A 27,580-nucleotide genomic window follows, 5' to 3' on the forward strand; every position below is an offset into this window, starting at 1 on the left:
AGACTCTTCGTGATTTAGGGCGTCACAAATAAAAATGACTTGACTTGACTTGAAACATGGAGAAAACTCTACGAATAAAAAAAATATATACGACATCATTTGTTTACCATCAGGCCCTAAATCAGACTCGAAACAGTCCCTGGCATGACCTGCAATGGAAGGCGACTGACACTGAAAGACAAAAGAAGAGCAGCTAACAATAGCAACAAACTACATCCTGCAGCCAAGTGGCTAATATTTGTGGCTAGAGAAGGAAACAGTCGAGAAAAAAAGCAACAAACCATCTCATTCAGGGCTCAGCTCTGTGTGTGTGTGTGTGTTAAGTGTCCGTTACATGCCAAGAGCATGACCAGGACAAGCCATCTTCGCAAAATTCTCTTTCGGGCTTCCGTAGGAGGAAGTTGGCTACCAAACATATCAGGTTCTTCACGTTGTGTAGTATAATGTCATATTTCTAACCCTTGAATCGTGTATTTGAGATTATACACGTGTTTTAGCTTAGTATTATGATTTTGTTTAAATGAATGAAGTATTTGCTGCTTTTGACACTGTGGACCATAATATCTTACTAGAACAGTTTGAAAAATTAAGTGGTCTCTCAGGAACCGTCCTCTTATGGTTCAGATCCTACCTCTCAGATAGGACGCACCGTGTTAATAGGTGAAATGACATCTGAGTCCTTTGGTGTTACCTGTGGTGTTCCGCAGGGTTCAGTACTTGAACCCCTTCTTTTCAGCATTGACATGCTTCCATGTTTCTACACCACTATGGGTCGTTAAATTGGTGCTTTACAGACTCATGCTAATTGTAGCAATGTACAAATAGCCGCTATCTGCTAATGTCTTTGCATTAATGCTTCGTGGTAAACCAGGTCAAACAAGAATGGTCAGAAATGTGCCAAAAACTATTTGAAAAATCTTGATAAATTCCGTCTTAAACCCATTTAGATTTTCGCTCACCCCTAGAAACGCTGTCAATTGAGCAGTTAAACATATAAGCAAGTGCTTTATTTTTAGACTTTTATTTAAAATACGGTGTGGAGTTTACCATTGGGAGTTACCATCACAAACATGATTGTTTCTAATAAAAAAAGTAAACAAAACAAAAAGAGAAAAAAAAAGCTTAAGAGCCTAGTTACAGAGATTTTTTTTTCCATTTTTTATATTTTCCTTTTTGCAGTCTGGTGAGAAATCGGTTCACAAATGAAGGAGGGAGAAGCGGGATGACGGGAGGAAAAAGAAAACACACTTCCCAATCTTAAGATCACGCACACGCAACTTTCAAGCGCCCATTCGCTCTTTCGTTAGATGTCAGTGCCGACAGGAAAAAGGAGAAAGGGAAGGAGAGAAAATCTTGGCGGCTTCTAAAAACACAGGAGGCTGCTCTACATTCGGAGGGAGGACAATTGCTAAAGGATATGTGTGCATTTTAACCCTGAGAGAGAGAAAGTGACCAATTCGTTTTCAATGGTGGGGACCCATGACACTCGAGCTTTATTCAAATCCCTAAACGAGCGCGACTCGTATGGGGCCTTGGCGGCTTTCTAACACCAAAGACTGGAGTTTTGTGCTTATCTGCCAGCCAGAGCACAAACCGCACGACAAAGATTCCCCCCGTTATATCGGAAAATACTTTTTAACAGCAGGTCCGATTGCTGAAAAGATGTCGAATTCAGCAAAGGGGTATTAAGCCACAAAAGGGAATGGATAGGTCTAAATTCGTCTCTCGAGTCAAAAAGGGCCTATAAAAAAACATTTGTTCGAGCCATCGTTAGAGATGTTCTCTCAGAAACGTGAGCTTTTAATTCCCAGTAAAAAAAACGGAGGGATGGGGTAAAGGAACATGCAAACTCCACACAGGAGGTTCGATCTCATGACCTCGGAACTGTGCCGCAAACGCCGTAACCGCTGCGCCGCCGTGCTGCCCGGGTCAACAACCTTTTAACTTATCAAGTGTGAAGGCTAGCGGTTTCTAAAATAACAAGTGATAAGTTTGTTACGATTGGACGAGTGAAAAGGAGATTTCACGGGATGCCAGTTCCTTATTTTAACTCACTATTGTTTCGACGCGTGAAGCTTTGTCGCCATTGGACTGTCGTTTTCTTTGAGTTCCAGGCTTTAGGCCTAATCTGTTTTTTTGTAACCTTGACGATTCAATAAAAAGAAGGCTTAAGGAAGAGATGGAATTTCTCAACTGAGAGCACATGTCCCTGTCCTCCTTGTTGAAAATCTATTGAGACCTTCTCGCCTTATCTTGAGTGCCTACTACAGTTTCCACCCAACACTATGTTATTACTATGTTACAACCAGATGGCAAGTATTAGAGGTCGAATCAAAACCTGCTCAGTAAAACATCTGCCTTGGGTAAGGTTATTTACATTATCAACCAACTTTATAAAGAATTTTGGAAAAATCGATACCGTTTTGAAGACGGTGATCATGTTGATTTCGCATGCCAGCGAGAAATCAAATCACAACTCGTTAGCCATTTTAGGAACTGCTCCTCGGTTTGTATTCAGCAATAGATACTTCTACACATGCTGCTGAGGAGAACCAACTGTGGCAATTTTCGATCTTTGCTAGCACAAATCACTTCGATATTTGCCAAAACGACCTGGCATAGTACAAAAAGCACTGGGAGTAAATCAAAATAAAAGCCAATTCCCATTGGAGCGTCTAGTATTAGATTTAGAAAGCACCGTGCATTACAACAAAAATAAATAAAACGTGGAGAACAAGTAGCAACCCGCTACTAGAACAATCCTCCCGAGAGAGGAAAAAGGTGTTTTGGTTAAACTCACCCTGGACCAAATCCTTCACGCTTTCTCCTTCCCAGTGTGACTCTAATACACCTTTGCTGAATTCGGTTATGGGCTCGGTTCGTTTTCTAGCGGTCACTTTCTGTGGTCGACTGTATTAAGGCAGTGAGTGGTTCCATGGCGACTTTCTACAATGGCTACACAGTGAGGAGAGGACATTGTAAGGCCCGGGGAGGGGGGAAGGGGAGGACACCAGATGGGAAGTGGAAAAGGTTAATATTAAGCAGAGATGTTCATATTTTTCAGTACAACGTGTAGAACACAGACAGCAATTCTCCATCAAAACAATCTACATTGAAACTAACTGGTAGAACATGACAGTGCACAGCTGAAATTAAAAAAAAAAAAAAAAAAACATCGTCATCGACAGCAAAATTGAAGATTATTCATCGATGGATCTAAATGTATAGGGGGAGGGTGACTCGGGGGGGTATTCTTCTTAAAAATATATACTCATCACATGACGGAGGAGCCAAGCATCACATGCTCCAAGTCACCGGTAGACTCTGATGGGGGAGGGTGCGGTCCCAAGTGCAAAAACGGCACCTTACTGGAAACGGACCACCGCGTTCATGGAAACAGGAGCTAGAAACACTCAGCAGAGGGGAAAAGCAGCCACTAATTCGTCTTTTTCTGTGTTTAAAAAACAAAATCGCACATGCACAACATACAGAGCAGCGGGGTAAAATGAAATAAGGGACCCGAAGCATCTAGTACTAATGCTCTAGAGAAACCGGACCTAGCGGAGCTTAAGAACCACCTTTCTTTGTTCCTCGTGAATCATTTGCGAGTTAAGAAGGAGAACAAAAGGGGTCAAGGCAAAAAAGACGCGCGTCGGTTTTTCCGAGCCTGAGTATTCAGTAACCTATCGCGCGAGATCCCGTGTTTGGCGCGGGCGGGCATTTTCCTTGTTTTTATCTCATTACCGCTACAATATCGTAACCCATCCAGTAACGAACAGTAAGAAGTATCTAGAAAATCTGTACAAAAAAATAAAAGGGTATGCACGGTACATTCAATATCTGTTACTGAGGTACTAGAAAGGTGTTTCTTTAACACCAGAGCGTTAAAGAGTTACTCGCGGGGACTATTCCTTTGGAAAGAAATCAGCGCAAAAGGGACAAACACACACACACACACACCCGCATACACGCACGCGCAAACGTTCTCGTCTTGAACAAAGCTAGCATGCAGAAGGGAACCTTCCCCTCGCTCGGACTGAGGACATCAACTCTACAAATGTTTAAAGGAGGGATGCATACTTGGTCTGTGAACAGGGTGGGTCAATGAAGCGAGACAGGAGTAGTCGTGCAGCGCCCTCTGCTGGTGAGGCTGCGCACGCGTACGGCACAGGAAAGTACTGCAGTGGCGCGGCATCCTTTGGGCACAAGTTTATGACCCCCGGGTGAGCGCGATCGTGATCAATGAGTCAACCCAAAGGGGAGAGAAAAATATATTTTAAACAACGGATTTTAAATGGGAGGATTCCAAACTGGGCAGGTGATTTTCTTTGATCTAGGTGACCTTGATCCCGTTACAAGAGATGGAAGGAAAATAGAAGTTGGGGAGGGTGGAAAAAAAAAACGACATAGACCAAAGCAGTAACAAAAGGGGCACTTTCTGCCTGAGCTCCTCCACCGGTCAGCCAGCCGAGGATGCAGCCGACCGGAAAGCCGCGATGTCAGAAATGCTTTTTTTTTTTCTCTATAGAAACATGAACACCAAAAAGTCACAACGGACCGACGTTCCATTGAAACAACAGCCAACTACGGAAAAAATACCCATCCCATCCATGAATCCTTGAGAACAAAGTTATTGCTGACGTTAGGGAGTGAGGGTCAGTGAAATGGGTAGAGATGCTGTGCTAGGGGGGCGGGGGATTCCGGGGCTGGTCATGTGAGACCACGTGGAGTCACATCAGGTCATCGCCGTGTTTGGGGCGGGGGGTTTCGAAATGTGTCTGATGCGGGAAGGTTCGGAGCAGAGTTATCCAGAGGTGACGGAATGTGCTGGCGGCAGGGGGTCAAAAGGGAAGGGGCCGGGGGGTGCGGGGCGAGCCGGGGGGGTACGGATCGGGAGTCGGGGGTGCTATTGGTCGGAGGGGATGTCTCTGTCGCCTTCGGCCTTATTGGGCTGCCCCGGGGAAGGGGCGTGCGGCGGGTGGGAGACCGGGGCTATGCCGTGGGCCAGGTTGGCCGAAACCAGGCTTTCCACCCCGGCGCCGGCTCCCGGCAGGCCCCCTGCCGCGGCCACATTGATCAGACCTGGAGGAAATCTGGAAGACAGATTCAAGGGATTACTGCCTTTACGGTCACACATTGTTGCAGACGCTTGGTGATAGATGGTGCCACCCGTCACCTAGACGTGGCTCATTAGCATTATTATTATTATCATCAAGCAAAAGACCAACGATTAACTCAACAAATGTAAATACAGCAACCCCTTTATCGTGGATTCGCTACTCTGACGAGTTTTATAAATGATTGGCTAAACAGTTGCAACAATGTGATTTTATTTGTAGACCTATAGTTGTGTTTTTGTTACACTTGTATATATTTAATGTCAGTAAACTGTTGGCAACATCGTATGCAATGAGATTAGACATGGCGCTCCAAGGTAAAACATATTATACATAAAGACTTAAGACAAAAATGACTAATAGGCAATAAAATAATTACAACATAGTGCTTAAAAAAACTGGCCTTAGTTATAATAATATGTTGCAATGAAGAATAGTTCATTGTAACAATGTGTGTGTGTGTGTCTATATAAAGATATACACATCTATATGTATTTGTTTTTTATTTATGTCCTAGTTTTAAGGGATCTGTAGCGCTAACAAAGGGCTGGGGTGGAATTGTATTTTATTTTACAGCTCTAATACAGTATCACAATTCGGCAATGTCTTCGAGGCAGGGCAGAGAGCAGCCGATGATCTTATGGGCTGCCGAAAAAAAAATCAGCTTTGTCAACCATTTTCATCCACAAGCACACTACCCGTTCCACATCTGGCGAGTTTAGATCCAGTCACCTTATCTCTATCGCCGACATGATAAGGGAATGTAAAAGCCACAATTTTGTTTCCCGATAACGTCCACACGGTGGTGACAAATTGCCGTCCGAAGCATGAAAGCTGAATCGCAGTAGTGCAATACGGCAAGGTTATTTAAAAAATTCTAATTTAGCGTGACAGAAGTTATAGGTAAAAAATGTTTATAAAGTACAGTCATATTTTTAAAGAAATGCTTGAGTTTGAAAAGTCGGTTTCGGTGTATAATGGAGTATTCGATACAAAACTAAAGCTTTCAACTTCGCTCGGTTTTGACTATCCCGGGTCCTTTTTGAAAAGCAAGGGATTACTGTATTCTTATTATATCACTAATCGATCGATGAAAGCATTCGTTTTAGTCTCGTTACGAACGTAAGCTCTGTGGAGCTACTTATCCCTCGCACCTGTAGGTGGCGCCGTTAAGTTCAGGATGAACGGTGGCAGCCTCCATGCTGGGCCATTGAGACGCTGCCATCAGGTATTCTTTATTCACACAGTTCTTCAGGCTGTCCGGGATGCGCCCTGGAACACAAGAAAGCATGCCAGAGGCCATCAGGAATTACACAACTAGAAGGGGAAATGACGTGTCCATATAAATTAGTAAATAAATTAGACTAATAAATTGGTCAGCTAGTTTGATTCTTGTTCGACATTTTTTTGCACAGCAGATGGCGAATTATCCGATATTTTCAAAGCTTATCGTGAAAGCCTTTGGAGTGGGGCAGGGGTCTTCTTTAAGTAAGTGTTCAATAATTCACCGCTTGAGGTTGTTATAGCTAGAAAAGGACAGGTCCATATTTTCTTGCCTTTAGCAAAAGTACATTTTCAGCCAGCGAGAGGACATGAAAGATAATCCCTGCCAGCGATAACAAATGACCGGATCAGCTGGATACACCTGGAAAAGCCAAAAAGAGACGGTAGCTGGATTTGGTTTAAGCTGTTGTAAGTGGTCATTTTTTGGCAACTATAGCAGAAGAGGCCACTAAAAAGATTGCTAGAGCAAATCAGAATTTGTCTAGAATCGGGACCCTGAATCACGGATATCTAGCGAGTGACACCGAAGAGTGAAGCTGAAAGAATAGCGAAAAGAATAGCGGCGAGCCATAACCTGCAGCCAAGCGGCCTACATGAGTGGCATGAGAAGGAAACGATATAAAAAAGCAGTGGAAGATGCCCGAATCACAGGTTTCCATGACAATTCCATTCAGGGCTCAGCTTGGTGTAGTAGGTTGCCATTAAATGCTAAAAGCACCAATGGGTCTTGTTTATCTGTATAGCCCTTAATCACAGGAACTCTCTTAGGGCTACACAGACCACAGACTATTGCAAACTATAGACTATTGTTACACCATCCCCTGAGCTAAAACGTACACGAGGGCAAGGAAAAACTCAAAAACCTCAACATGAGGAAAATGAAGAAACCGCACACAAGGTCATCCCCCTTCCAGGATGACCAGGCTGCAACGGAGCACCCTTCACAAAATAGTCATTTGGGCTCCCGCGGTAGTAAGATGGCAGCCAAGCAAGTCAGTTTCTTCAAATGATGTCATATAATTCTAAATTTCTGAACCTAGGTCCTGGTTCGAGATCGGGTGGAAACATATGTTGGCCTGGAGAGGGATGGGCGCCACGAGGCTGTGACTTGCCCAAAACACACCACGGGAAATGGTGCCCCTACAATCCGTGAGGTTAAGGCAGGGGTAGAGAACCTGTGGCTCGGGAGCCATATATGGCTCTTTTCATGAGTACGTATGGCTCCGAAATCAAATGTAACTATTGCACATCTCTCTGTGGCGTTCCAAAGTCAAGTGATTCCATCCCGATTTTGCTCCATAGAAAGCCAAAGCAACTTCATCCAGAAGTTGGATAAGAAACCATTTCAACTGATAAATAAAAACGCTGGCAAACGACTGATTGGGTGAGCAGTACGGGTGGGCGGATCCTTGCACACAGCGCAAGGCACTTCCTTCTTTCTCTCTCGCTCGCTCAGTACAGTAAATATGACCATATGCTTATCGTTTGCAGTCATTGGTGACATTTTTACAAAAGAACTTTGCATGCACATTGTTTTGAAACCGTTATTAAGGACAAATTTCATGGAAAAAATTTGCATCAACACTCTTAACTGAATGTGAAAGACAAGTTGTAAATGGCATATTGACATTGATCTGGGACACAGGATTTGGCATTATTATCATTTCATATATTTGATGAAATCATCAAAATCGTCACACAGTGAAATCAAATGTGCTGAAGAATGAGCTTTTGTCTAGAAAGCGTGTTTGGCAGTTTTTTCAATTTTGTCTGAAAAGATATGATGTGGGCTCTCTCAATTTCTTTTGAAAACATTTTTTGCTTTTATGGCTCTTTGGGCCAAAAAGGTTCCTGACCCCTGGGTTAAGGGAACCAACAAACAGCATATTTTGCTTGTTATTTGAATCAATAGTTTTGTATTTAAAAGACTGAAGTATTTTTCCCCAAAATAATACACACAATTACTTACCAGTAATGGCACGACGCACTTCCCTGGCCGCCTCCTCCCGAGCCTCTACCGAAGCCTGCTCGCTGTACCAGGATGTGTGTGGGGTACAGATCAAGTTGGGGGCATCTTTAAGGGGGCCAGTTGAAAAACTGTTGGGAACAAGCAAGTTGGTTTAAAAAAAAAAAAAAAATTGTGAAGAGTCAGTGTCTATCGAGCACCTCTCTCAGAGCGAGCGGTCGTTACCTGAAGGGTTCGCTTTCGTGGACGTCCAAAGCGGCCCCTCGTATCCGACCCTCCTTCAATGCTTGGGCCAGTGCCTTCTCATCCACCAGGCCGCCTCTTGACGTGTTCACCAGGAAAGCTCCCTGTCGCATCTGTGAGATGGATACAGCCAAGTTTTAAATCCACCCTTTTTAAGATGTAATCATATACAAGTATTCATACAAAAACCAATAGATATGCATTGATAATTGTCTATTGCAAGTCAGACAGGAACTTTGATTTTGGTTTATGAGAAATGTTTTAAAAATAAAACTCATGAAAATTAGGGTTCCCCCGGAAATAATATTCGAAATACTTTAAGCAGACATATTCAAGAAATATATGTCAAACAATTAGCAGAAAAGGTGTCCTTGTATTCAGTCCAAAATGGGTAACAATTGCTTATTCTTCCACAAGTTAAGACTGTAGTACACTTGAAACAATGAATAAACATTTTTGTATCATATAGTAGATTTATTTAAATAAATATTAGCCGATAAAACTCGATTCCTTTCTTTTTTGCATGAACAGCTTCCAACAGAGTCACTTAATTTGAAGGAACCTGCTGGTCTGGTATTTGGGAGATATAATAGGGCGGCAAAAATAGCCTGTTTTTTTTCAACATTTGACTTTTTTATAAGCATGAAACGTATCTAAGGGGAGCAGTGCTTTCAGCAATTTATATAAAAACGTATTTCCAGCATAGCAAATGAGTGCAACATACACATATTTATTGTTCATATCTTTGATACAGTAGAATTGCATGCTACAGATTTGTGTTTATGATACATGTATTTTTTTCCTCACAGAGAAAAATACCAATCTTTGCCCATCAGTGCGTCGGAATGTTAAAGTGACAGAGTGTAATGATTCAGTAATAGCTTAGAATGAACCAATGGCATTTGAAGAATACACACTATGAAAGCCTGAAGGACACCACTTGGCAAAATTGGAAAGAATAGATTTTCTTGCAGGAGCAAAGATGAATTTCGACCATTGACAGGACATAAAAGCTGCTGCTGATCGCCGCAAGCGACAACTAATGACCGAGTGAGCCCTATGCTTTATTTTATCGAATGAAGGATTTTTACAACACTAGGGTTGGTTAGATCAGTGTTTTTCAACCAGTAAGCCAGGGCACACTAGTGTGCCGTGAAACCTTGTCTAGTGTGCCGCTGGAATTTGCCCAATTTTATCTTTCCAAAGAAATCAAGCCATTATTCAGGATTTTTGCTTTCTTCAGACGAGAAACTAACAGTCATCCATATCAGTTGGTGGCAGTAGATTTTTATATACTTTTTATATTCTAATTATCTGCTCATGAGGTAGCACAGTACATTTAATAACATAATTTGTTTAAGATTGCACTGTAAAAGAAAACAAAGCACATCATTCTTTTTATTTTAAGTATTATTTTCTTTTTTTATATATACTAATCATCTGCTTATGAGGTAGTTACAGTGAAATATTTGACAAAGCTTAGTTTTCGACAGACGGTGTGCCTCGGAACTTTTTTTATAAATAAAAGTGTACCTTGGTTCAAAGGGTTGACAAAACACTGCGTTAGATAATACACTGTGGGGCTTTAAAAGTAGCACGCTCTAGGTAACTGCTTCAGTAGATTCTCAAATATAATGGTTAAAAAAAAATATCTGGGGACACACCTAGTCGTTTCCCCATCGCATGACGAATGTGGCGATCTTTTCAATGGTACCTGTTTAATAGTGAAGTCATTGATGAGGTGATGGTTGTGCTCGTTGAGGCTGCAGTGCAGGGACACGCAGTCCGAGTGGATGAGCAGATCTTGGAGGGTCGCCATACGCTGCAGGCCGAGGGAGCGTTCCACGCCATCCGGCAAATAGGGGTCATAGAAGATGACGCCAAAGCCGAAAGCCTTGGCACGCAGCGCCACCGCTTGGCCCACGCGCCCTTCGAGGACACAACGATAACGTTAAAGAGCGTGCCAACACTCCTGTTTCCAGTGCATTAAAGGACGCATTACATACTAATTTCGTTTCACAAATTGAATCAAGCACCCCGGTGTTAGTTACGCTGGCAGGCGGACAGCTATCCACTTACCGAGGCCGATGATGCCCAGGGTCTCTCCTCGGATGCGAGCGGCGCCGCCGGCGACTTCTCGGATCTGCTCCACGCTGGAGGCTCGGGTTCCCTCCCGGAGCGCCTGGTGCATCCAAGTGACCCGCCTGTATAAGTTGAGGATCAAACATAGCGACGTGTCGGCCGTCTCTTCCACCGACGTTGCTGGAACGTTACAAACCGCGATGCCTGATGGGGAAAAAGGGCGCTCGCGTTAGAAAATGTACAAAACGGATGAAGATCTTATGGAGTTGTATCTCCGTACCGAGCTCGGCGGCCGCTTTGACGTCGACGTTGTCGAAACCAGACCCGATTCTGACGATGACTCGGAGGCCTTTGAACTTCTCCAAATCGTCCCGCGACAAAGTGATGGTGTGATAAAGCAGGGCTGCCACAGCCTCGTTAAGGACCTATGAAGAACAAAAATCCCATATTGTTTATATTGACCACCTATTTGGATGATTTCATACAGGGTTCCTACAGCTTAAGGCAATTTCAATTCAACATTTTTGAATGCTTTTTCTTAATGCGTTTTGAAACAAATTTAGGAACAAGTCGACAAAAATAAATAAATAAATAAATTTAAAAAAAGGGCCGACTGAAACCACATCACCGTTTTGATAGATTCGTTATTGTGGTCACTCCATGTTGCCACGAAAGCAAATCAATGAATTATTAAAAAAGCCAACTTAAACCTGCACTGCCTCCCTATTAGCTTAAGATGTAATTTTAAGGTTCTGTTGGTATTATGCAAAATCATGCATGGATTTGCTCTCTCGTTTTTTTCAGATTTGGTATCCCCCTATGTTCCGGTCCGGAGCCTTCGCTCTGAAAACGCTGGTCTACTCGTGATCCCAAGAGCCAAGAAGAAATCTGCAGGTGCTGTGGAATGCTCTTCCCCCTGAGATTAGATCTGCAACCTCAGTGGAAATGTCTAACTCTAAGCTTAACACACACTTCTATATAATCTATATTCTATGTTGATAAAATGTGTATTATTTGCCCTCATGTAGGTTTTAGATCAGGGGATAGTGTCATAATAGTCTGTAATAATGGTTTGCAATAGTCTTTGATCTGTGCAGCCCTATACAAATAAACAGGACTTGACTTTGATTCAAATAAATATAAATCTGAATGTGTTCACATTTTTAAGCCTTTTGAAAATTGGATTTAACACTTTTTAATGGCAGTTAAGGCCTAATTTTTAGAATGAATGAATTGAATGGCTTTGAAAACTTGAAGGATCCGCAGGAACACTGTTCATAGTACAGGAGTTCCCGAGGATACAGGTTCCATGCCTTTTCACATTTTAACTCTACGTCTGACTAAAGGTTAATATTATATTTTTCCTTTGCATTTGTTCATATTATTTTTGTTATTCAAATGCTTTTATCTGAGGTAATGGGGGTTCAGAAAAAATGAAAACAGATTCATGTCATATCCCTGGGTGCAACAATACTTCCTAAAGACCTCTCTGCCTTTGCAAATCGTACTTGGATCCCTCCTTTACCTTCTCGTGAATTTCTTGTGTGGACTGGGCATCACAGAAGGCCACGGTGGCTACGTCTTTGAGGATGGGCATTTCCACAGTGCAGTCGCGCCCGTCCAACAGTGCCACCAGTGGTCGTGGATGCATAGGCCCATTGAGGATGGGGGGTCGGATACCTAAGCGGAGGAGAGAGATTGAAGATATCCATTTTAAATAAAACATTTGGATTATTCTTTGAGTTGTGCAGTAATTATTGGGTTGATAACTATTAGGGTGATAACTGGCCAAATATGATGTCATACTTAAAGGCACGACAGGCAAAAAAAGATCTGATAGTCACTTGATGCAATTCTGTAATATTCAATCAGCCTGTACTACGTGTTTAAAATATTTGGTTCCTCACAATAATACACCCATTGTATAAAGCTGTAGTAGCACAACTTGACCATGTCTCTTTTCTACCGCTCTGAGTCTGCATGAGGCACTAGAGAACTCGCCCATTACAGTCACATGTGTCAGAAATAACGTAGCATTGTTGTAATGGTACAACACGTTCGGTTGTTTTTCTGGTACACAAAATTCCCTCGGTTTTTCCAGTTAATGGGGACCAGAATCACCCGCGAAAAATGAAAAACCGCAAAGTGGCGTCACACCTTAATAAGGGCCCCAAAGAGTTCAACTCACCGACTGAGATTATTCAACAAAAAACAAGTATAGCTCTACAAATCATTCAAAAAGCCAACGCATAATAGCGGTTGAAAAAATGGTTTCGGTGCCATTACAGAAGATTCAAAATTCATTTCATTTTTCATTTCAAAAGCGCACGCAGCTTCAGGTATGAGCAGAGAGGACCCACTTCAACACTTACGCCCTGTCCACCCCTGTGTGGTCCGGGTTTTATCATCCCCCGACCCCAAGTGGAAATCGGAACTCTTGGATCCATGGTTTTATTGTCATTACACAGAATTAAAATGAAATTGGAAAAACAATTGAGAGTGCGTCCGGCTAGTTGCGCGCTAGCGTCAAGTGTCCTCCGACGGAGACGGATTTCCGCGATGGTTAAAATAGAGAAAAAATCCCGAATGTAGCCGTTTCCCAGGATCATTGATCTAGGTGGTTTGTTTCATGGCTAATGGACCTGGCTTTGGCAAGTTACAGGGTTTGCAGCGGAGCCTTCGGAGAGTTGTTAGCCTAGCCATTAGCAGTAGGCCTGAGCAGCAGCGTCACTCTTGTCCCTTCCCAGACGCTGCCCAAATTGCTTCTGGAACCCGATAATAATCTCACAAAGAACCTGCTGGTGATCAGCATTTATTTGCCTTCTTCTGACTTTCCTTAGAGTTTAAATGATGAGCTTTTTGTCAATGTAACAAGCCACTTAAAACTAGCGGCCCTATTCGGCGTGACGTAGCATTGGCATACCCGCCATGGCTGTTTGACTGACAGCATACACCAGCCTATCAGAGCCACGTGCAAAAACAGTCACGCCCACCCAATACACTCGCACACACAATCTGCCCAGTGCCGTCTGAGCTCTCTGACCCCAATAAAGGATGCGTTGATATAACTGACAGAGACAATTTCAAATCCGCAAAGGAGTGAACCGGCAATAACCGAATCGCAAAGTAGCGAGGGGTCACACTTCTGCATGTAATGCTCTGCTTTAAACGCAGATCTATTAAGAATGGCAGCTCTGAATGCACTCATTAAGATTGACGGTCGATAGCTGTGGACTAAGTCCGGACAGGAGTGACTTGATGTGTTACTTTTCTGTAATAGATATCGGATTAAGAATGCCAACATAAATCATTCTAAAAAATATTTGCATACAATAAAATGAAAGTATTGATTGATTTATCGATCAAGTCAAGCTCTAGTATCCGCAACGCTACTTTTTGGAGACCTATTTACTGGAGCATAAAAATATTTAGTCTGTGTATTTTTTTTAAATTCTAAATAAGGGCGGCAGTGGCTCAGGAGGTAGAGCGCTCGTCTTGGGATCAAGAGATGGCAGTTCGAATCCCGCCTCCTCCATGTTACATGTGGAAGTGTCCATGGGTAAGACACTGAACCCCTAATGCCCCCAATAAGCAGGTTAGCGCCTTAAACGGCTGCAAGGCCGCTATTGGGAAATGTGAAGCACAATGTAAAGCGCTTTGGGAAGTCTTGACTTGAAAAGCGCTACAGAAATGCAGGTCATTTCATTTCATAAATACAAAATGAGGTTAAAAAAAGGTATTGTATCAGACCCTGAAGGCAGGATTTTTAGGAAATAACATGCATTATGCACCCCTAATAAGTATTTGTATTTAAGTATGAACGTATTTGAAGCAAATTCTTCAATCGTATCCATACTACACAAATATTGCGCAATACTAGTAGACTGTTAAATCGAATGCTTGTTGTAAGCAATAAGTGCATGCACAATACAGGGAAAGAATGAAAAATGTTGAGCCTGAATTGACTGCGAAAAATAGAAAATAAAAATAAAAAAAATCAACAGGTGACAGCTATCAAGAGGTTCTCACCATGAAGTCCACAACTTGATCTGCCTTACAGTATGCGACGATGCACGAGTGGAGGGAAGGGATGGGAAAGAGGTGAGCGGGAGAGTGGCGGCTGGGGGTTAAGGGGGGAAGGGTGTAGAAATCTGCAGGGTCTCGGAGGGGGAGTCAGCAAGGGGGTTCATGACTGGGTTTGAGTCATGACCTAAATTCTCAAAAGTTGGAGAGCGCGTCACCCATCGTTTTCCTTTCCAACACTACCAACGAATGCAGAGTTTTAGAGAATGAATCCCAAAAGGCATGAACGACGTTCAAAACCTCAGAGCGGGCCTCGGATTGGACTTTTTCCCAACAGCAAAGGTAATTTCCCTTCTTGGTTCAAGCACCCGACACACCATCTTGATCCTGCTGCGTAACAGGTGTCAGGGGTGAGGGACGTGGGGGTGAGTTTGGCGAGAAGGGACATATTGCCTGACAAGAGGTTCAAGAGACAGTGTGTAATATTGAGTGCCTCATCGTGGTACAAAAAAAAAATAACATTGATTTGAATACTCGGCAAAAATACATAAACTATCATACTGATGTTATTTTTTTAATAATAAAATCATCAGTCATGAAAATTGCATTTCTTTTACATTGTGGAATCCCTACTTATGTTGTTCTTTCGTTTTGTCGCTTACTGTGGCGCTGGTTTTCGTTTGCATAAAACAAGAGCCGTCCAGTTGTCAAATATTACACAATGGGGCTTTAATGAGTGAAGAGAAGGAAATAAACAAATATTTGTCAACACTTAACACTAAGAAAGGCGAAAGCACACAGATGTCGTTAAACAACTTTTACTTTGTTTACTACCTAAAAGTCCAAATTAAACAATAGAATAGTTTTTTTGTTACATTTTTTTATCTTTTCAAGGATGTTTCAACCACCGTCACATCACAAAATAAAAAGACAAAAAGGATGACGGGTTGAAGCCAAAGGCTTATAGGAGATCCGTCCCTTAATCAAATTAGAACGCTTCTATCAATTGCTTCAACTCATTATCATGTCTTACATCCTAATAGCATTCATTTTTTTTGTTAATTCAGAAATGATCACAATGGGTTCTCGTACGATATACATTCTGTATTGTCTACGTTGTTTTCTCATCCTTCTTGCTCCCTAGCAACAATAGTCAAAAAGTCCTGGGACAAATAGGCATTTTCAGACGTAAATTCATAAAATGGAGGAGACGCAACACAACCGAACGAGCGGGCCGCGAGTGCCCGACGAGACACCGTCTCAACATTTCTGACGTAGACAAACAAAACAACTAAAGCAACGGGGGGGGGGGTTTCCCAGAAGTACTGCCTTTCAAACTTGACCACAGCGAGCAACAGTTTTCAGAGCATTCAACTAAAGTCATTGGAAAAAAAATACAACCTTGCCTGTATATAGAAAGATGATTTAAATGTTTGACTTTTATCTTGGTAATATGTCGCTGCTCGTGTATTGCACTATTTTCCATTGCACGATTGTTCTGACGCACTTACGACTTGAATATTTGCCTATTTATTCTTTTTCAAAAAAAATCTTATTCTTCTTTTATAAATCTTATCCCGGAGTCCCAAATCTAACCTCGTAAACAATGTTCGCTCAGTTGCTATCAATGACAAAGGCGGTTCTGTTCTGACATGACAATGCGACGGATCTTATGTGAGGATTGGACATTTTCTTCTTCGCTGTTTGGCGTTAAGTTCCTGATTGGCCAAAAAGTAACTGTCTTTCAGTTCATATTGATGATTACAATTTTGATTGGACAGTACAGCATTTATACAATACATTTGTTGAACAAATGATGGAGTCTGTCAAAAAGGTTCTGTTTTTTGATACAGTATAATTGTAAAAAAATAAAAAAGGTTTCTACATTACAGATTTGGCCTATCTAGGGTTTTGGGGGGGAAATGTAACCCCTGCAATGAAGGAGAACCGATGGTATAAAAACACTGAAATTATTGACACAAAAAGAATAGTATCTTGAGTATATCATCTTATTATGCAAGAATAACCAGTTGAGCTTTGCTCATTTTAAAGCCGTCATTCTATTTTTCATGTAAAAGGCCCGTGAATGAAAATTAGCCATATGCTAACGCCGGCGTTTTCGGAGAGATCCGAGACAACAATAAAACAAAAAAGAAATGATGGACGCCGGGAAGACAAAGACCGACCGAAAAGGCTCGGCGACAAAGGAGGCCCCGGTATAAATTGCGGAGGAAATACACGAGCGGGCCTACGCACGGGGGCGGTTTGGGGAAAAATGACACCGGCGAGGCCGACAAAACGCCAGCATGGCCGCGCACAATACATTTCATTCAGCGATTCATTCATCGGAGCTCCCCTCTGGCTGCGGTCGGAGGAGCGAGTGTTGTGGTGGGGGGGAGGGGCGGCGGATGATGATAATGCAGCAAGAAAACGCTACTCCACCCTTATTCAGTTCCTTCTCAACGGCTGCAAACGCCGGAAGCCCGTCGATCCGCGCCGCACCCGGATAACACCGCCGTGCCCCCCGCCCCCCCCCCGGTGCCGGCTCCCGCGCTCGAACGAGGATCAGGAAAAACCGAGGATCGAAAAGCGCACCGGCGCGACGGCTAACCTTGCATTGTGAAGTCTGTCGGCCCTTCTTCCTCCCTCTCGCCTCGCTCTCGCTCTATTGCTTTTTTTTCTTCCTCTTTCCCTGGCTAGCTCGCTCTCAGCTGTCATCCACGCCCAGCCCCTCCCCCCCGCCGCCGTCCGCCAATCGCCGGCGGCTTTATTCGGGGCCGGCCAACCAGCACTAACCTCATTAGCATAGAGCAGGGGCCCGAGGGCGCTCGGGGGCCCTTGTCGTTTTTTAAAGAGACAGCTGGCCCGTTTCCCCACGGCTGCGGCCGCGACCCTTCACCTTGCGCTCTCCTTCTCAGCCGTCTCCGGAGACTCTCCCGCCATATTCCCTCCATTTTAAGACCCCCGTTCGTACCTCCGCCCCACCGGCATCCACTCCACTAAAAGCTAGAAAAACTGAAACGATCGGAGTGTCGTGGCTGGCACACTACACAAGACTTCAACGTGGCCTACACCAAATCTCACGGTTGGTACACCTTTTTCATGGCTGGATTCAAAGTCAATTTCCCAATTCTCTCTATCTATCTATCTACCTTGGTCATATCCCTCAAGAGGGGTGACCGACAGCAAGACAAACACATACAAGAACAAAGAAAATAAAAATAGGGAAAAGGTAGCACAAACATTTTTGGGACAGTGGTCAACCAAAATGCCCAAACACCCAAACAAGTTGAGCACCTCGGCACCTGAGTCGGTCATGCTTTCGTCCCTCCGGATGAAACGGGACACAAGAAAGCTGCCGTGTCACTCGGGTCGGGGTGACGCAACACACTCTTCTGTTCAACAGCAGGGCCCGACAGCTTTCGCTGGTTTACCCCTGCCGCATCATACGGGTGCCCAGCCCATCCTTAAGAAGGCGTCCACAATCCCACTATCCTTTCACAACACCTCTCCACTCCTTCCTATCATCAATGGCTTATGCCAGATTTCTCCTTGTAAATAGCATAGTGTGATTTTAATTCAAACACCCTTAAAATAACATTTTTATTTCACTTGTTTATAAACAAAACTACCGTAGTTTCCGCACTATAGGGCGCACCGGGTTATAGGGCGCACCCTAAAAAAATAAGGTCCTATATCTTCTATAGATATGGCGCACCGGATTATAAGGCGCTACAATGGGAACGTCGACAAAACAGTCAGATGATTCAGTCCAACTGATTCCCCCCTTAACATTCCCAAAGCTTGCAAAGAAGCAAATACGTGTCGTAGACACATGCGGATGCGGTGTCCGTACGATGTCACTTAAATGCGTCGTTTCAAATATCATTCGGAAGGTTGAAGTCTTGGGATTCAAGAAATGCCAACCATTCCTTAGTTTCTATTTTCTTTTTCGCTCGCAACTTTACTGTGCATATGACAATAAACACTCGGAATTGAGTTTAATTCAATCAACTCGTCACAGCAACATCAAGATCGTTCTAAAACAAGATACCGGGAAAATATAAAGCCGCATAGCTCACCTAAGTTCTCACGTTCAATAATGATACGCAATCGTGGTCTTCTTACAACCGTGAGTGTAATAAATCCAGGAGAGTCAAATATTTACAAATAGAGACTAATGAAACATGTTTCTTTATGGCGTACTTTAGCAAGCTTGCTATTCAGTCATCTTTTTCGGCCAATTGCAGGGTTTGTTTTGGCCATCTAACCTATCCTAGGCTCCGAATAACTTCAGCCAATAGCGATCGATTTAACGGATGATTGACACATCTTTTTTGGCCAATTGCAGGGTTTGTTTCGGCCCTCTAGCCTATCCGAGGCTCCGAATAACTTCAGCCAATAGCGATCGATTCAAATGATGATTGACACATTGGTTAGCCAATGAAACGCCGGTATATAAATCCCAGCATACACCGCGGACTACTCCGCGTTCGGGGGAAAATCGAGTCGGCGGCTGTTGCGTAAGTTGCGAGACCTTGCGATTTAATATTGAGCCATATATAAGGCGCACTGTATTATAAGGCGCATGGTCAGCTTTTGAAAAAAATGAAGACTTTTAGGTGCGCCTTATAGTGCGGAAAATACGGTACTACACATTACCAAAAGGTACCTAAACTGAACATCGACCTAAGACCGTGGTCAAATATTTTAGGGCTCTAATGCAGCCGTACGAACCCTTTTATGGCCAAATGAAAGCACTTTTAAAAGACTTTCAAAGCCAATTTCTCCGGTGGCGTTAAAACAAATCTGCTGCGTCACATGTCTTTTTCAGATCGGCAACTATATCAGAGTTTTACGCACAAGTCCTCAAATTATTTGTTCTTCTTTTTTTTCCCAATTTCGTTGTCACAATATGTTAACCCAATTTGTAACAATGACAATAAAGGAATATTCTATTCTATATGTCCGCAATCTTTACATGCGTTTTTCGGGTTAACCAATACATCCATCTATTAAATAAGATTTATGCATTTATCGAGGCACGTGCTTTTTAGAGCTTGAGTAAATTGCGGATATATTCGTGGATCTGAACAGTTCGTGTGTAAATACATTCAAGACAAATCTCTCCCAGTATAGGTGTTGGGTAAAAAGTACTAAAATATGCAGTTTACATTTTCAAATGTGCAAAGTTCTTCCAGGAAAGGCTACCTTCATTTTGGACACGGCCTATAATGAATGTCCATAATTGATATGAAATCATTGCCCGGATACACATTTCATAGTGCCCTGTTTAGATGTAGCATGGATAAAAATACATTTTTTAAAAACAGTTAAGCTCGTCGTATTCATGAAGTGACCTTTCAAATGACTGGAGAGAGCCGGCTCTCCCGTTGTAAAGTGTTCGATCTCTTTTTTGCAGCATACCGTGTGTGAATTTGTTCCACATTTTAGCCATTATTTGCATTTTCCGTTTTCTAGCCATCGTTCAATAAATCAGGAGCCTCCCAGCATCTTGCACCTCTTGGGCACGACCGCAAGGGGTCGATGACGCTTCGCATGACGACGCCGTTCAAACTAACTGCTGTTCATTTTAGGGCGGGGGGAATCGATGGCGAAGCAAAGCCACCAGAGCAGGCGTGACATTTCTAAGAAGACTTTCTTCATTTATGGGGGTCTTATAGAGTAAGACTGCCGACAAACATGGCAACAATTTCAAGCATTTGGTAGCACTTCACCCCAAATTCAAGATCTTTTCAATCCTTAAAACAAAACATTAAAATTCAAGCATTCAAGGATTTCAAGCACCTGTACGAACCCTGCAAATTTATATAAGGAACAAACATTCCCATACCTTTTTTCCTTCATCTCTCAATGTTAGAAAACACTGATGGAAGGTATACCTGGTAAAAAAAATTCTGGGGAGATTAAACGGGTCGAATGTGACTAAAGAGCGATGGGACGATTTAGGCAACTTTTCTATCCCAACCAGAATATACAACGCTTCTGTAATCGTAGTGCATTGCAAAGCACTCTTAATTATGTTTCCTGCTTTGTTGATTTTTCACATATGATGTTCAACTGCCCTTTTTGCATGTCAGTTGAGCTTGTTTGTGGTGGTATTTCATTTTTTTTTGTCGAGAAAATTGGGTTGTAAAAAAAAATGAATTAAAAAAAATGTCTTGCTTTACATTTGTATTAGGGAATGGTGCCTTGCTTTAGGGCACTTTAAACAGCAATCTAAAACATCTCAGGAAACCTAATCTGCCAAGTAATCTGCAATGAATACAAATCTCCAGTTCCAAAGTCCAAATCCTCTAAAAATCACTATAATTCGTAACATTTAACCACAATATAGTCTTGGAAATATTGTTTTTTATGGACAAAAGGAAAAAGGGGAATTCTATACATTGTGATTCACTATTTACCAATTTACTGATATGAATTTATTTTGGAGGGACCTATCTAAACTGTTAATGCGTGGTCTGTAAAGCACAAAACGACACAAATGTACTGGCTTATTGGTAGGAAGTGTCAATGTTAGGTCTCAACATGGAGTCCGTTTCAAAATTGATTTATTTGATTGATTTTTTTAAGGTTTGTAAGACATTAGCTTCTTTAAAGGTAAAATATTCATTGAGTAATTGTGTCACTTCTAAACTCGATGCAAGTGCTCCAATACGGAATGTCAGACATGCCTTGGCTAAGAAAAATGGAATGTTCGGCAAATTACGGCTGTAGAAGTCAATCGGAGGTGCGCTTGTGAAGCAAATTCATAGCAGCAATGATTTTCTAGTAGGAATTACAATCAATCACATAAGTCGACTACACTTTGTACATGCGTCGCACGGAAAAGTAACACATTGTGACGCGGTTAACGCACTCGTTTCCGCTTACCGTCAATCTTAATGAAATCAGAATTCATGCACAAACATATGCAAGAGTGCAACTCTCCCAAAAAACAAAACAAAAAATTCCGACAACAAAACAAATTCAATGTATGCGCTCAAGTTCCTCCAACATTTTGAGCCATGCTCCTGATCACACACATTAGGGAGAGGTAGAGAAGAGACACGACCAAGCTTTGCTAATACTTCTATAGAATATCTAAATACTTTATAATGAGGACGATGAATGCTAAGAATTTTCCTCAAAATGAGTGTTGGTTGATCGATTATAGCTTAGCATCCCGCGAAGAATCTTTGGGCCGATCACCGTGACGTCATAATTCGAATCGACTTTGTATTGATAAAAACGTTGTGAAACATTGTATGCAACGAGATTTTCATCAGATGTCCGACAACCTCATAATTATTATGCATCACTGGCTTTGAATTGATGAATATTTAAGAAAAATTGATATCGGACTGTCAACTGACTGGTTAAAACATAAACGTCCTCCCTCTTTGACGATAAATATCAGGGCAAAGAATGAAAAACTTACCCTCACAAATGCGGTCAAGCCTCTGGCGCTTGACCTGTTTGTGTTTGTCCATCAGAGCCATAGACTGCGCGGTCTCGGTCTCGAAAACAGCGGAACCAAAATAAAAGCCTCGAAATAACCTCCACTCCCGGTGTCCTGCAAAAGCAGGATGGAAAAATACATGACGATTAACTTGTATTTTAAATATATTTCCCAGTAAATATCATTTAGTATGTACAGTAATATTTTCTATATTTGTTTACTGAAAGTGACATTGCAATTACAAAGGTCTCCAACCAAACACAGAGAATCACTTTTTTTTAATGCACATGCGTGAAATTACAAGTTTCAAGGGGCGGCAGTGGCTCAGGAGGCAGAGCGCTCGTCTTGGGATCAAGAGATGGCGGTTCGAATCCCGGCTCCTCCGTGTTACACGTCGAAGTGTCCTTGGGTAAGACACTGAACCCCCCGATACCCCCAATAAGCAGGTTAGCGCCTTACATGGCTGCACGGCCGCTATTGGGAAATGTGAAGCACATTGTAAAGCGCTTTGGGAAGTCATTGACTCGAAAAGCGCTATAGAAATACAGATCATTTCATTCATAACCGAGACCGCTATAACTGCAAACAGGATTTAATCGTCTTATATAATATTTACTTTTGGCGATTGTCTGAGCACACAAAAGCGAGGCGAATTAAGTTGTGAAGTTTTTCTTCTACAGCAAACAACGCTAGAATTATATCAAAATATTTTGAGCCAGAATGTTGACCTGACTTACTTCAAGACTTGCACGGTAAATTTCGAGTTACCAATGAACCCAACATGCATGTTTTGGGGGTGTGAGAAAAGACTTTAAACACAGAAAGACTGGGAATGCATGCCATATCTGCACATGGAAATCACCTACGACTGAAAGTAACCCCTTTGTTTCCATAAATCGCTTCATCTTAGCCAAATATGAGAAAAAGTTATTTTTTTAAGGGAAGAGTGAGAGTGCGGACAGGCCGCTGCAAGCTAATTCGTTTCAATTATAAGGTTATCTCAAGGAGAGTGAACTCCTATTATTTTCTTTTATCTCGGTAGTTTTGCTTTATCGGTCTTTAAAGCATGCATATGCTTATCTTTATATTAGAACTTGATAAAAGTATTTAAAATCAGAAGCTAGCAATATGTAAGTTATTTATCGTTTGATATTATGCCGTTTGACCAAGTTGGAGTAAAAAAAAAATGTTTCAATTATTACTCTTTTTGTAACTTATTTCTTTTTTTTCTTTCTCTTTCAGTATTCAAGCCTAGCATGAACACCTTTTAGCACATTTTCTTTTGCCGCATCCCTTACAATAAAAAAAAAACCTTCAGAGTACTCACCTAAAATGTGGTGTGTTTTGTGAGGGTTCAGTTGTCAAGGCAGTTTATACTGTAAACAAAAACACACAACGGAAGAATTGAAGTTGATGTCTTAATTCAGGCACCATTAAATGCGCTTGGCTCACGATACACTAGCTAAAAAAAGAGCAAGAAAGGAGATATTTAATTCGATAATATTACTGAAATATATCCTGACGTAAGAAAAAAAAAACACACATACTTTTAATTAAATCACAAAAGTTTTGAAAATTATATTAAGAAAACAGGCCCGTAAGGATGATTATTACATAGAGTTAATCAACATATGGTGTTTGCTATTCTCATGAACTATTTTTTGTTTTAGCATACCATTGTTTAAATGTCAAATTAAAGCAAACGTCACCTAACCAACATTTAAACATTTTATTCTCGAGATTCCTGGAAGGACTAAATACTTTCTACTTTATGGTATCAACAGTTTGAGTCTTATCGGCTATGCATTATAAGGATGATCTCTGGAAAATGGAATATCTACGATTTTACACTTAAAACCTAAATGATCTGGCAACAAAACAGGGACTTACAGCTCAAATACTTTCTTTCCCAGAGCCAACACCACCCTAAACAAGAACACGAAACGGATACAATATCTATCAATAGAAAAATGTACATCAACACCTTGTTCTTCTAAGATTTTGCTGCTAAATGTCCTTGAACTGTTTCCACTGCACCCTTTTCTAATGCATTTCAAGCTTTGAGAAAATATGTTGCCAGTCACAGCAAAATAAAGAGAAATCTTTAACACAACCATTAAAAAACCAGATGCATGTGTTTTTTAGGAGCACTCGAAATTCGTGAGGAAAATTTGGAGTTGAGAGAATATTAACAAAAAGCAAAGATTGTGAAATAGATCATTCCTTGTGATAAAATATTGTCAATCGACACAAAATAAATGCCATAACAAACGCAATTATACTACTCTACTTGAATAAAATGTGACATTTAAAAAAAAGAAAGGTTGATGTGTGCGTGCGTGTTTTAATCACGTGATCAAGCAACTTGAGAGTTGAAAATATTATAATATAATTTATAGTAATAATGTTGGTAAAAATCGTGAAATAAGAAAATTCCCGTGAAATGGATTGCAGAAACAAACGTTTCCAATCACTGCAAAATAAACCGAAATACGAATAGCATGGATGTGGTTTGACGTCGTTCAAAGTTGGCTTATCCGTTCGTCACACAATTCCATAATGTCAAGAAACTTTTATAAACACCTTACTAGTTTATAATAAATAAATATTAAGAGTGGAATACATCACAAGACGCGTTAAACTACCCCCCAAAGTTACGAGGCTTGCCAAAGTTGCTAGAAAGCGAGTTACCGTTAACCAATTAGCCGCTAGCTTGACTAGCTTCCCAGACGTCGATCAACTGAACCGCAACAATGAATGGGGAAACCCAATTAACTCTCATTTTGAAATTTTTGTTTTGAGAATTTCTATATTTGATAAAACCCTATCTTAATTATAGTCGCCCACGTGGAGGAATACGTTTCACGTTCGCAGCTTTCCGAAAGGAGCGCTAACTAGCGCACGTTAGCATAAGGGCTAGCTAGCACAAACACTTTTGAAATATCCGAACAGAGATTGTTATTCTCACCGAAAACACAAAATGAATAGGATTTAAAGCGGAAAGTGACAAAGCGGCGTGAATACGAAGCAAAAATAAAACGAGTCACCCGTTTCCGTAACGACGTACGTGATCGGGAATGCTAACGCTAGCCAGCTAAGCTAGCTTGCTGTTGTGAACGAACGTGCCGCCGGGAAAGATGCGAGAACCCATTTCGCTCGATTTGTTATCTGCGAGTGTCGCTGCGGGAAGGGGGGCCAAAACTACAAAAACACAACATTTCTTTGGAATCCGCCATCAACATCGCCGCGCGTGAGTGATTTCGATCGGGATCGCATCGATCGCACGTCGGAATCTTCAAGAAAGAAACGAAGTGAAAAGCGTGCGATTTACCCCCGATGGAAGTGTGTCGAAGAGCGCAGAGACGGTGTGCGTGCGTCGGCGGTTCCCTGTGTCCCGATCGCCATGAAAATGCACAAAAGAGGAAGTGCAATCTTTAGCGGGGGGCACTTTGCATGGAGGAAGAGCGTCGGTGGTCTGGAAGGAGCGCCCTCACCTTTCACGGCGGATCGTTTACTGCAGAAAGGACGCGCGTACTTTAGGCTTGTGTCATTACCATGTCATTACAGAGTAGTAACAAAACTAAAAAGAAAAAAAAAAAGGAGCGCCGGTTGTAATCACCGAAGTTTTCATTCTTGCAGAGCGTTTTTCCAAACGTTTGTTGTGGGGCTGTTAAGTTTATTGCACTATTTTATGACGCAGTAGATATTGCATTGCCTCTTATTTTTCCTCCTTAATATTCTGTGCCATTTCAGCACGGCAACATTTACTCGAAAATGGCTAGGGTTGGGTAGGGTTACTTTAACTTGATTACTTTCAATGACTTTTGGATTCCTCCAATACCAAATATGCTCATAAAAGACAAAAGAAACTAAATATGAATAACATTATGACTCAACACGTGGTAAGCTTTCTCTCCTGGCTTGGATCTCCGGCAAAACGAACATCAAATGCGACAGAAACAAAATTAAAATCAATCCAAACAGCTTGCCAACATCATTTTTGCCGTTCCGTTACTCCCCAAGCCTGCACAAAATTGAGTCATTTTATTCATATTTAGTTTCTTTTGTCTTTGATTAGCATATTCGGTATTAGAGTCATCCAAAAGTCATTGAAAGTAATCAAGTAACCCTACCCAACCCTGAAAATGGCAAATATTGATCATTCCATCTAAAAGTTGGACTTTCACACTATAAGAGAAATGTATTGGTAAGGACAGGATTGACTCAAATATGATGAAAAAGGTTTTGTAAAGAATTAAAAAAAGGAAAAGAAAACAAAAATGTGGACGACGCAGCATCAGAAATACTCCACTGCCATCAAATAGTTGAGTTCATTTGATTCCGAGGACCACTCTCGTGCCCTTCCCGCTCTGCTAATATCACTTGCAGCATAGCCTCCGATCTAGTACAGTGAGTGAGTAGAGACAGAGAGAGAGAAAGAGGGGGATAGAGAAAGACAGAGAGAAATAGAGAGAGAAACAGAGAGAGAGAGAGATCAACTTTATTCCTTCCCGTAGGAATAGGCAACAGTTTTTGATGGGTGTGTTTCTGGATGGATGATGAATGGGCCCCATTTTTCCCAGGTATGAACTGGTATTGGTGTCAATACCAGTTTTTTTTTTTTTTTTCTTTTTTGGAGATACTTACGATAGTAGCCGATACCAGTAGCATCTGGACCTGAAGCATTTCAATACCTGCATCGACCAGCCAGCAGAGATGGGAAGCTGCGTCGTACTGTTGTGGACTTTTCGGACTATTTTACAGGCTTGAGGCGTTGCTACTGTCATGCACATTCTGAAGAAATTTTTACATATTACCTATTGTTTTCTTTTATTGATGATGACTGTTTTGTGTACTGTTACCCAATGCTAAATATATTGCATCCTGGTCATCGTGGAAGGGAGGATTACCACTTGTGAGGCCCCTTCTTAAGGTTTCTTATTTTCCTCGTGCTGAGGTTTTGAGATTTCCCTTGCCTGCATGTTGGTTTAAGATCAGGGGATGGTGTCATTCTAACTTGTGCAGTCCTTTGAGACATCTTGTGATTAAGGGCTATGAAAACAAATGTGACTTGGCCTGAAAGATAAATGCTGTTTCCTAGTGGTCATTTAAAAAACAGGCTTAGTTATTAAAAGTATATTTTAAGGAAATAAAAGCAATATAAAGGAAAGTATTTGTGGCAATTTTAAGGATAAAATATAATGGTAATCATTCATTCATTTTCCAAACCACTTATACTGAATGTATGCCGGTACCCAAGATATGGGTATCGGGCACCAGTCCGAAAAAAAATATATCATGCATCCGGAGTTTATTTCCTCACATGGTTGCTCTGTGACTCACAACGTCATCACTGTCCTGAGCAACACACTTTCCTTGAATTTTTTTTTCCGGGATTAA

At 41.7% G+C, this 27,580-nt stretch overlaps 1 protein-coding gene across 4 annotated transcripts; it reads right to left on the bottom strand.

Annotated features, from left to right (window-relative positions):
- Positions 1-1,005: 1,005 nt before the first annotated feature.
- ctbp1l (C-terminal binding protein 1-like) lies at positions 1,006-25,678 on the bottom strand. 4 transcript variants are annotated; one of them, XM_088343830.1, is made up of 11 exons: positions 25,512-25,678; positions 23,508-23,556; positions 22,160-22,294; positions 12,218-12,372; positions 10,973-11,117; positions 10,690-10,896; positions 10,325-10,539; positions 8,593-8,723; positions 8,371-8,498; positions 6,272-6,389; positions 1,006-5,093 (listed from the first exon to the last, which is right to left on the bottom strand). In XM_088343830.1, the coding sequence occupies exons 3-11, from the start codon at positions 22,218-22,220 to the stop codon at positions 4,907-4,909; spliced, it is 1,347 nt and encodes a 448-aa protein (XP_088199956.1). In that variant the 5' UTR covers positions 22,221-22,294; positions 23,508-23,556; positions 25,512-25,678; the 3' UTR covers positions 1,006-4,906. The 4 variants fall into 4 exon arrangements, with proteins under 4 accessions (XP_088199956.1, XP_088199957.1, XP_088199958.1 ...); XM_088343831.1 differs by lacking the exon at positions 25,512-25,678 and adding an exon at positions 25,248-25,422; XM_088343832.1 differs by lacking the exon at positions 25,512-25,678 and adding an exon at positions 25,228-25,422.
- Positions 25,679-27,580: the final 1,902 nt, after the last annotated feature.

Source organism: Urocampus carinirostris, chromosome 9 (genome assembly GCF_059441175.1).
Source record: "Urocampus carinirostris isolate Australia breed hairy pipefish chromosome 9, RoL_Ucar_1.0, whole genome shotgun sequence".
In the NCBI taxonomy this organism is placed as follows: domain Eukaryota; kingdom Metazoa; phylum Chordata; class Actinopteri; order Syngnathiformes; family Syngnathidae; genus Urocampus; species Urocampus carinirostris.